The sequence below is a fragment of the Sinocyclocheilus anshuiensis genome, unplaced genomic scaffold, assembly GCF_001515605.1.
Source record: "Sinocyclocheilus anshuiensis isolate Anshui unplaced genomic scaffold, SAMN03320099.WGS_v1.1 scaffold1154, whole genome shotgun sequence".
NCBI lineage: Eukaryota > Metazoa > Chordata > Actinopteri > Cypriniformes > Cyprinidae > Sinocyclocheilus > Sinocyclocheilus anshuiensis.
Window position 1 is genome coordinate 874,767 of NW_015542345.1, and position 12,060 is coordinate 886,826.

Consider the following 12,060-nt stretch of genomic DNA (forward strand, 5'->3'; position numbering starts at 1 on the left):
GCTGGTTTAGCTGGTCAGCAAGCTGGTCTCCCAGTCTGACCAGCTGAAAAGAGCACAGATCAAGCCAACACACCATCCTGACCTACTAAACCCAACACACCATCTTAGGCTGGATTTGTCTCCCCAGTAGGATGATTATGAGATATAGTTTAATTTGCATATGATAAAAAAAAATGCTTTTAATTTTAATTTTTAAATGTATTTATTCATTACATTTCTGTTTGATGCGAAACAGATGTTGAGTAAGTGAATGTGTGTCTGGCTAATGCTGGTGTACTGTTACATCACATCTGCTTGCCTAAAAAACCTTCGGTCACTCATCCAAGTATCTTAACCAGCTTATCAACTTTAAAATAAATGAATTCATTAACAGACACTCCTCTACCTCTTATATTTTAATTAAACAATTAAACACAAGCAAGAGTACTCAATACTGCAGGTAATCACAGCTGCGTTGATATTTAGTACTACAGCACGACTGTAAATGCGTTATTGGCTTTAATTTCAATTCTCTGTGTGTATGTGCTGTACATGTGGAAGAATTGACAATAAAGCAGACTTGACTTGACTTGACTAATAAATTACAAGAAAATACAACAGGGTCTGTTAACTCTGCTTATAGAAAATGAAGAGCAAAGAATTCGCATCAGGTGTGTTTTGCGTTTTTAATATTTTTTTTAGACCAGGATCCAGGTATAACTGATTTTCAGCATCAACAAATGCTAAAATACAGAGATTAAAAAAAGCTGTTAGCTAAATGCAACATGGCAAATCAAAAGATTTTTCACCTATAGGTGCAAAAATTATAGCATTTTTTTTCATTGGATTTCATAACTAGCTGCGTAACAAGAACATGACCAATTTAAGTTTATAGGACAACTAAACTATCAATTTAAACAAAAATGTACCGTCAACTACAGACGTTGCATCCGCCATGTTTCTCATTGACACGCCCCCAACTCGGAAACTCGGGGCTTAAAGAAAATTTCGAGTTTCCCACTCGTAATAACGACTTTGTGGTGGCTTCATGTGCGTTCAACTCGTAAATACGATCTGTCCGACATGACTTGAACGCACCTGTACTCCATTGGAGCCGGTGTTCGGGAAATGGAAAACCTTATGGGGTTGATTACAGAAGGCCACTTTTTGTGGGCATATAGTCGCCAAAACTGCAACAATCCCTTAGCAGCTACCCAGAACGCCTTAGCAACCTCCTAACAACCACCCAGAACACATTAGCAAGGCCTTGACCACCCACAAGACCTGCATTGCGACAATTACTCACCCAGAACATTTTCACAGATCTTAAGGAAATGTGAAACTGTAGCCTATTATATAAAATGTATATACAGTTTGTATTTAACGTTTTTCTTTCGTTATTTTTAATGTTTTTCTGAGTTAATTCTCAGTCTAATTATTCAGGATTAATGTTAATCAGTTAAGAATTTTGCCTTAAACATGCCTCTGAAAATCTCCACATATCAAGGGGGACAAATGTTGCTTTTTAATGGACAATGTAATTTCTGGCACTTATCTTGTATAGCCAGAGTATTGAGTTGTGTGTGCTCTCGGTGAGGGTCTGGCACGAAGCCACCGCACTGTCCGAGCACAGCCTCTCCTCCTCCGGTCAGACATGCGAATCCGTACGGAAAGCGGAAAATATGCTTGCAGCACTTAGGAAAAGTAGCCTACAACTCTCCGCAGCACACTCTGCCCGCGCAGCTCTGAATGAATCGCGTGTCTCACGCACGGCTCTCGTTATTGGAATGGTTTAGCTCCTGTAGGATGAGAGTGAACGGTCGCGGTACTTTGCAAACAAGCGCTGCCAGTAAACGGTCCGCTTGACTGAGGTAGTTTTTGCCGGAATCTCAGAGCGTCAGTACCACAGCTTTATCTAGCCTACATGTGGCGGCTTTCACATCAACACAGCATTTCTCTTTAAAAGGTAAATTTATGTACTTGGGCTTTACTATGTTTCATGCTGTCTGCAGTTAAATGTAAATACACTCTTAAAAATAAAGGTGCTTCACGATGCCATAGAAGAACCTTTTTGTTTAAATGGTTCCATAAAGAACCTTTAACATCTGAAGAACCTTTCTGTTTCACAAAAGGTTCTTTGTGGCGAAAAAAGGTTCTTCAGATTATAAAAAGGTAAGAAAGAAATGGTTATTTAAAGAACCTTTGACTGAATGGTTCTTTGTGGAACCAAAAATGGTTCTTCTATGGCATCGCTTGAAGAACCTTTTGAAGCACCTTTATTTTTAAGAGTGTAGTGGGCGTGTTTATGTGCTATATTATAGTAGTATGGGTCAAAAATGAGTTTAAATTCATAGCAATGCGTTTTCTTTTTCATTTAATGTAGCACACAGATTAATCATTTTTGAGAGGCAAATGTCTAAGTTCAAAAGCAGTTCAGCAAATCTTTTGCTCGTTTCTATTCAGAAACACTTCTCTGCCTGCACAAATCTATTGTTCATTTATGTAATCATTGTTGTTATTTACGAAATAAATGTAAATATAGCCATCCTAAAATGCTGTATTGGTTTAAGATGGTCACACATCCTGGCAAAGCTGGTGTTCAGCTGGTTTAGCTGGTCAGCAAGCTGGTCTCCCAGTCTGACCAGCTGAAAAGAGCACAGATCAAGCCAACACACCATCCTGACCTACTAAACCCAACACACCATCTTAGGCTGGATTTGTCTCCCCAGTAGGATGATTATGAGATATAGTTTAATTTGCATATGATAAAAAAAAATGCTTTTAATTTTAATTTTTAAATGTATTTATTCATTACATTTCTGTTTGATGCGAAACAGATGTTGAGTAAGTGAATGTGTGTCTGGCTAATGCTGGTGTACTGTTACATCACATCTGCTTGCCTAAAAAACCTTCGGTCACTCATCCAAGTATCTTAACCAGCTTATCAACTTTAAAATAAATGAATTCATTAACAGACACTCCTCTACCTCTTATATTTTAATTAAACAATTAAACACAAGCAAGAGTACTCAATACTGCAGGTAATCACAGCTGCGTTGATATTTAGTACTACAGCACGACTGTAAATGCGTTATTGGCTTTATAAGACAGTTTTATATAGTATGTATACTGAGTACTATTTTTCTGGCAAAATTGACCAATTGGTTTGTGTTTCTTCTCCACCAAAGAAAATAGTTAGATCAAGCTTTGGCATCACCAAGCAGCTCATAGTCTAAAAAAAACGGGCTGGAAAAGTGTATATGAGTGGATCTCCCCCACTCAACACTTTCTGCAGTCACTCTTGGCTAACTCCATTCCAGGTTTTCCATTTCCTCACTGCGTTTTCCCCATTATGAGCGACTGTGGAGTGAGGTAAAACACTGATGCTCTGACTTTCAAAAAAACAATCCTCGCTCCAGGCAATCTCTGCTTACACTCAGCACCGTTCACATACTCAGGTCCAGAATGCCGTGAACACAGACGAGCTTGTATACAAATGGTACAACTTCCCAGTGCTGTCACTGTAAACTGTAGGCTAAATATTAGCTCTTTCAGAAAATTCCTTGACCAATCAAATTTAAGCAACTGTTGCATAATTTCTGATCAACAGTCTTAGTGTTGTATCATTCATAAAAATTCACCTCACTTTTTCTTTCCTCACAGGGTACGGGAGATCAGGAACAAAATACATCATTGGGAACATGGGCCAATCTGGGACTTCATCCTATTTTTCTCTCGCTCTAATCAGCATCTTCCTCTTAGTTTTCTTCTATGAGCTCATGCCGGCCTCTGCAGGCAGCTCCAAATCAAGCTTAGATGTAGATACTTCTCCTAACGAAAACTCTTCACACGAGACATGTGGTGGTAGTTTTGAGTGCAAAGAGGGAGTGATCTTGCCAATGTGGACGCCGGTGAACCCCTCTTTTGGGGATAAGCTGGCCAGAGCCACTGTGTACTTTGTCGGTATGGTCTACATGTTCCTAGGGGTATCCATCATTGCAGACCGCTTTATGGCTTCCATTGAGGTCATCACATCCCAGGAGAAAGAGATCACCATCAAGAAGCCTAACGGGGAAACCACAACCACTACTGTTCGTATTTGGAACGAAACTGTCTCGAATCTTACTCTCATGGCTCTGGGTTCCTCAGCCCCAGAGATTATGCTCTCCGTGGTTGAAGTGTGTGGGCACAACTTTGACGCAGGCGAGCTGGGCCCAAACACCATTGTTGGAAGTGCAGCTTTTAATATGTTTGTCATCATCGGTCTCTGTGTCTCTGTGATACCAGAAGGAGAGCATCGGAAGGTCAAGCACCTGCGGGTGTTCTTTGTCACCGCCACTTGGAGTATATTTGCATATACGTGGCTTTATCTGATCTTGGCAGTGATTTCCCCAGGTATCGTGGAAGTCTGGGAGGGACTCCTTACTCTCTTCTTCTTTCCGATTTGTGTCGTATTTGCTTGGGTTGCAGACCGCAGACTTTTATTCTACAAGTATGTGTACAAACGTTACAGAGTCGGAAAACAAAGGGGAATGATCATTGAGACTGAAGGTGAGCCAGAGCACCAGTCAAAGGTAGATATCGAAATGGACGGTGGGATGCTTAACTCTCACAGCGAGGAATTCGTAGATGGCACGGTGGATACTGAAGATAAAGACATGGATGAGGATGTGGCCAAAAGAGAAATGGTCAGGATTTTGAAGGAACTGAAACAGAAACATCCAGAGAAAGAGATGGAGCAGCTGGTTGAGCTCGCCAACTACCACGTCCTCAGCCAGCAACAGAAGAGTCGTGCGTTCTATCGCTGCCAGGCCACTAGACTTATGACTGGTGCGGGTAACATACTAAAAAAGCATGCTGCAGACCAAGCCAGAAAAGCACTAGGCAACCATGAACTTCGATCAGAAGTCTCTGTTAATGATATTTCCTCCAAGATCTTCTTTGACCCCGGAACATATCAGTGTCTTGAGAACTGCGGGACTATGGCTTTGAATGTGGTACGACGCGGCGGTGACTTAACTAGCGCTGTGTCGGTGGAGTACCGCACTGAGGACGGCACTGCCAACGCAGGCTCTGATTACCAGTTCACCGAGGGTGTTATAGTCTTCAAACCAGGTGAGACCGAAAAGGAGATAAGAGTGGACATCATCGACGATGACATTTTTGAAGAAGATGAGCACTTCCTGGTTCATCTTAGCAACGTCAAGGTCATTTCTGAAGGAACTGACAATGGGAACCCAGGGGCCAATCATGTGGACACATTAGCTAGTCTTGGCCTTCCTTCAACAGCTATTGTGACTATCTTTGACGATGACCATGCTGGCATCTTCACATTTGAGGAACGAGTGGTTCATGTCAGTGAAAGCATTGGCATGATGGAGGTGAAGGTGGCACGTACCTCTGGAGCCCGTGGAGTAGTGGTGATCCCTTATAAAACCATTGAAGGCACAGCAAAAGGTGGAGGAGAGGACTTTGAAGACACCCATGGAGTCTTGGAGTTCCAGAATGATGAGATTTCGTAAGTGTATTTTTTTTCTTTTAACTATTCAGTCAGAATCGTGTGCATTGTGGTGCAAAAGGACAAACTGTACGAGCAATGGCATTCTTAATTCACAATTCAAAGGGGAATCAGCATTATCTTGTATAGTAGAAAACCCTGATTCAGCAATAAGGATGGCCGGCTTGCCCGTTGCCGATGTGAGAGTTTTGGGCCGGTTACTTGCCATATTAGAGCAGTGTTATATCTTACATTTTTAATGGTGTAATTGCCTTTTATTGCATGTGAACTTAAACAGGTTGTTTTCTGTGACGTATGGTTGTAAATTCTGCTTATCAAATTTTTAAAACTCACCTACGCTGATGATAATTTTTTGCTGCCTTGGAATTTTCTGTATATTTATAACTCTAGAATTTACAGATGATATTACAAATTTCCTTTATAAAACTTAACATTTGATTGAAAAATGTTAAAATATAAATAATGATATATTCTTAATAATTTTAAATAAATCTTAAAGAATTTGAAAAGAATACATTAAATTTATAACATAATTCTAATATAAATATTACATTTAAATGTATACAAATACATTATATATACATATAATGTGATATATAATGTGTCAAAATGTGTCAAAAAATCCTTACTGTTGAGCTCTACTAACTGTGTAATCAAAAATGATACATTCATCAAAGTCTTCAAGTCAGCCAATTGATTTTATCTCTTAAATATTTGTCTTTATTTCCCATACAACGTGTTTTACCCATTGATGTGTCTGTTTGCTGTAAGTTTTTTTCTGACTCATTTTCCTTTGCAGCTCTCCTGTTGCTTTCTTTTCACTCTTTCATTTCCCCACTAGCTTTGCTCACTTTAATGTTTCCATTTTGCGCAGTTTATTTCAGAATCTGGTCCTCCTAGATTTCCCATTACTCCTTAAATCATGGCTTTTACCAGACATTTTTGTACCCATGTGAAAAATCAAGGAATCAAGGAAGTGAAGTGATATGGTCACATTTACTTTATATCATTGTATCATCAATACGTCATTGCAGTAGCATGCATTTTCACCTCAGATTTAAAGTGGCATGCAAAACTACTTAGCTGTATCAAAAGAGTGTAAAAGATACCTTTATTGCCTGAGGTGATTAAGTTCCTCAAATAACAGACCATTGCTACACAATAAAGGCTTTGATAAATGTAGTCCTTGAATCTGAACTGAATGAAAAAGCATCTGGTTTGGAGTGAATGAGCTAAGTAGAAGCTTTCCACACATCAGATCTGCTTAATCTGTGTAAAGACATGTCTCGGACTTCCAGAACTGCTCATTTGGATGACTAATTACATTTCCATAACCGTTGCAATGCTCGGCTTGAGCTTGAGCTCCAGCTCTAGGACTTCTGGCAGGGAACAGGCTCTCCTCACCCATCTCCTCTTCTGGCACTCCACTCATTTATTGGTATGATCACATACTTGACAAGGTGGTCTGAACCCCAGATATTTTCCATGACAGGGAGGATATAATGATAACAGATTTACACAGTCGAAGATAAACAGCTCTGAATTTGCTCCAAGATCTTGAAATGGAAAAGCTCCCTTGCTTGTGCTTATTTTAAGCTGATTAATGGGAAGACATGCACAAATGTAAACAGAGGTAAACGCATTGCTTTGAAGTAAGCAACCTACGCCATGCTGATCTGGCTATGCCTACAGATGAAGCTCCATATATGGACAGGTCTCGACTCTGGACCCTGGATCCTATTTGGAGACAACTGTTGGTGGTGGATGTTTTTATATGGTGCTACTTCAAATCAGTGTCCTTTACTCATTATTTAGATTGAATCAACCGTTTGGATTCCTTGGCAAAAGGAAGGTCTGGTAAGAAAACAGGTGTGGTTTTGGTGGTTCAGATAAGCTAAATGAAAAATGGCATTCCATATTGAAAACATAGAGATCGTATTTTAGATTAGACACTAAGGATATCGATAAAAAAGCTAGATGTATCTTGTGAGGACACTTAGATATCACAGAGGTGGTGGTGAATTTAAAACCGTTCAATTTCTTTTTCTGTCTCGTCAATTTGTATGTTCACACCAAAGTAGCCCTATCTTCACTCACTTTCTTTTTGATTAGTATATGAGTAAATCTACAACTGGATTGATCAAATGGGCAAAAACTGGTCCTAAAATACTCAATTTATACACTATAAGTTGTAAACACTAGTTTGAACTTGGATTCCTGTTATTGACGTATTACCATTGAGTGTTTCATCCTTATGGGGGGCTGTCAAAGACACGAGCAAACCGCCTGTGCCCTCTCAGGGTTTTGTCATGCTGAGTAATGAATATAATGTTTTTAATGAGCAACTTTTAAATCTCAATCTCAATCTTGCTACAGTCCTCATTTCTTTGCACAGTGAGGATTCTTGGACATTTTCCTCAATACACAGAATAACAAGAATGAGTGTGTTGTCTATGATCCTAAAGAGAAAGAATGAAATTTAGGCATGGGGGAAAAAGAGGGGGGAAACAGACAAAGAACACAGAAATAGTATGTTAGGCATGTTTATATTGGCTTGAGTAAGACCTCGCATAAACACTGTACATGGAGGGGACAAAGTCTCTAGAGGGGTGGAAATTTCCATCAATAGTAGCTGGAAAATTCCATATAGTAGGGACTACACAATTAATTTGGCAACCCCAAATAATATTTTGCTTTATTCACAGGCAAAGCCTATTTTAATTTCTAGTTTTCTGATTGGTTAAAAAAAGTCTTTAATTGGTCAAATTTTTCCTTTCATGTCTTGAGTTGGTTTACAGGGCTCAGGGCTTTCACAAAGATGGGTATGATATCTCAGGACTATTTCTGTGATATATGTCAGGTAGTAGGAATGTTTTAAGTGTGGCCTTTCATAAAAATGCTTACAGCACCTTTAGTCTAATTAATCTAACAGTCAAAAGCTTAGTTGGGGTCTTCAGTAAGACACTGCGACGTGACCTTTGTTATAAGGACACACTATGTCCACGTGCCAGAGTTCTTGCCTCTGCCCATGGCTGATTAGATGACTCGTTCAGTGGTCATGTGAACCTTGGGCAGTACATGAGCACTCTGAAACAAAGACTTGCTCAACTGATGAGTTAAGAATGAAGGGAGTTCTTTTTTTTTTTTTTTTTCAAAAAAATAATTTTCAATTAACTTAATAAAAAAATGACGTGACATGTGGTAACCCATATTCGGAATTTGTGCTCTGTACATCCGGTTGGCCAAAAAAATTATTTATGTTGTCCCAATGAGAATGGATTAGATAAACACTCAGTTTACAAATTCAAATTGATTGCATGTCATGTGCAATCGCATTGCATTAGCTCATTTTAGTTCACTAAATTAACAAGCGGCAAAAAAGTTTTTTTGAGACTTGGTTTCTCTCTTTTTATTGGTCAAGAACTATGTCCTGATTCTGCAGGAGAAGGAAAGATGCTCCCGGGTTTATTGTTATGTTTTTGGAGCGTGTTTTTTCCCCCTAGTCGAGGAGGAGAGGGCCTTCTGTCGCCACAGTCCTCTGCCAGCTCAGAGCTGCCCAGACAAACATGCTGTCAGTTGATTTCATGTGACTCGTTGCACAAGGCAAAGATAGAGTCAGCAGCAGTGCACCATTAAATCACCGCTCCCATCTTTGCTGGGAATATTAATCATATTAGTTAGCCCCTCTTGGCCAGTTATTATCTTATGATCATCTATGACTAATTCAAATTATTTCCAGAGGTTTCTGTGCCTGCTGAATGCTCACGGCTTTGTGTTGTATGTGTGTTTTCCTAATTTTTATTAAGAGATCAGCCTTTTTTCTGAAACCACTTGATGACAGTTTTACAATGAAGTCTGTTAAGTATGTGGCTCATGGCGAAGTACAGAGATCAGGTTATGTAGCTTTACCTAACATGATTATGCATGGCATTAATGCATTAATTGTTTAAGACACCATATTGGCACAAATGTTCTTCCTCTTAAGGCAGGTCATGAAAATTGTATTAAATATGGAAAATGTGCTTTTTTTGGTTTGGTGACATGAATCAGCAGTTGGCTCACAGAGAGCCAGTCACTGTCAGAATAACCCTCGGTGTCCCTTGAAGGCGAGTTTGTTCTTAAAGAATCTCGGTGAATCTCTTAGCATTACTTCTGCCTGCTTAGTTTAGTTTATTCATTCATGATGAAAACTGTACACACTGAGTGATGGAGATTTTTTAAAGGAAAGTACTGAAAATACTGTGTGTCTGTTTACAAAGCATCACTTAAGCACTCAAAATTCGTTTTTTTTTTTTACCACTTTGCATTCCTATATTATTTGACAGGTTTTTTTTAATGGCCTATGCTAAAAATTGATCTAAAAATATCTAGCAGGACTGGGTGATATACTTACAATTTGATTTATTTTTTTTTTTTTTAATTTTGACAATAATCTCAATAGTTTTGCATTTGCTTTAGAAAAAATTGGTGAATTTCTTTTGGCCAAAATAAATAAGTAAATAAAACATGATTTGGATAGAGCATTCTAAGCACATTCAAAAATGTTTAGTGCAAAACACACAGTTACGAAAATGTAAATGTAATGTTATTTTTATTAAATTAACACATTGGAAAAATAATGCAAAATGAGTGTGAAAAGTGCAATCTGATTTAGCTTTTAATTTAATCTAATTTAGCTTATTTTTTATTTATTTGTTTTCAACAACATTTACGTAGAATTCATTACAAAAATATACACTAAGCATATAAAACTTGGAATTGACAGTAGACGGATAGCAGCCAGGCCACAGTATATCACTTTATCACAATTCCCTTTCACGTGTAAGATAACAGATATGGTGCTTAAAATTAGAGCTGTGGAAAATCTCTGCAGAATTTCTCACTTAGAAATGGAAGAGAATGTAAACAGTATCGGCCCGCATTCATTCAACTATGTTGTGGTCGGCATAGAAAAAGTTTTCCTGACAGGTTATGGTTCAATTATTCTAAGTCAGACCAGCTTTCAACAAGAAAAATGAATGCAGATGTTCCACACATACTTTTAACCTGCTCTCCCTCTCTCTCTTTCTTCCATCTCTCTGTCCTCTTACTGTAAGTTTCTCCTCTTTTTGCCCCATGCTTATTTTGAACACTTGCATAAACTCCATGATGTATTTTCCATGACCTCAGCCTAACGGCAACACAAGGGCAGGGAGGAAGATGGGAAATATCCTCCTACAAATCATGGAAAAATGGATCGCAATGACAGACAGAGATGTTTTCTTGCATGTTTTACTGTAGAGAGGAGAACCTGTCTAAAATTAAACATACGTGGAAGGAGTAACCTTTATTGCATTGTGAGCACCGCTTTCTGGCTCTGAGATATGTCCTAGACGCTTCACATAGCAAATCAAACGGCACCCACACAGTGTTGGGGAGTAACTTACTAAAAGTAGCGATGCTAATGTAGCGAAGTATGTTTTCATTAGCGTGACAGTAGCTCAGCTGTTTTCAAATCACTGTAGCTTTGCCAGTAACAAGCTCCTTTTTTCCACTGAGTGTTGTAGTTTTATGAAACGCTATATTGTTGGTTTTTATGTCACATTGTATTGGTTTACAGCTTTACAGCCAAGTGAACTGAGGCAAATGTGCACTCCTGTCCTCCCTCTCATGTAGTGTTCCTTTTAGTGATTAATTTTTCCTTCATTCGTTCAATTTTAGCTTATTTCAGATATTTTTTCACTGATTTCTTTGCTTCTGTTCTTCGATTTTCTACACTTTTTTTCTTTTCTTCAGCTTTTCACATTTTTATTTAGCACAAATGTATCTCAAGTTCATTCAAAGTTTCAAATATAATTTTTTTTATTTTTTACATATAAAAAATAATTCTAACATAATTATTTTAATTTACGTAAGTGTATATATTTTCACTATATAGATTTTTTTAAAGGATAACCTGACAGTAGCCTAATTATTACTGTATATTTTGCCATAAGTTGTTTCTACCTTTGGAAGATTTTGAAGTAGCTTTAGGCTGCACGGCATGCACAGCAGAAGATCTGCCACTTTCAAATCTGTTAATTTTGTTGATTCCAAATATAATGGCTCACCCTTTTCTCTGCTTCACTCTTTTAGAACTTCAAAACCTGAAAAACATCCTGCACTGCACTGTTGCTTATTATGGAAATAACATGGTATGACTGAAGCCTGCCGTGGTACACATACCTTTATCATCCCCTCATCAGCTCTCTGTATGACAGATTGTGTTTTCATGCTCATTCGCTCAGCGGCTGTCAGGCTTCCTGCCCGATATTCTTTTAACACATTTCTCGGAGGGGTGGGGGAAGATGTGTGGCTTTAATTATCATCTCTCGTTATTGTCACTGTCGCCATCCTCATCACAGGACTTGCCAGTTTGTTGTGGAGGAGCACAGATTGCATTTAAGTAGTCCAAAATAATACCCTCTCAAGTGTATCCAGGAATAGGTCTTGTTTTCTGAAGTGCTGTTATTTCCATTCCACTTCCTCTCTGTCTCTCCTGATGTGTTCTAGGCCAGTTTTGTCCATGGATGACATCAACTAGT

The 12,060-nt window shown here is 38.6% G+C and overlaps 1 protein-coding gene across 2 annotated transcripts in view; it reads left to right on the top strand.

Moving 5' to 3' along the window:
* Positions 1–1,721: 1,721 nt before the first annotated feature.
* Positions 1,722–12,060, top strand: part of LOC107691290 (sodium/calcium exchanger 1-like) — a 36,128-nt gene continuing 25,789 nt past the window's right edge. For both annotated transcript variants that reach the window (XM_016489814.1, XM_016489815.1), the window contains exons 1-2: positions 1,722–1,945; positions 3,643–5,497. In XM_016489814.1, the coding sequence (XP_016345300.1) occupies positions 3,681–5,497 (1,817 nt within the window). In that variant the 5' untranslated portion in view covers positions 1,722–1,945; positions 3,643–3,680. The remainder of the gene's footprint in view (positions 1,946–3,642; positions 5,498–12,060) is intronic.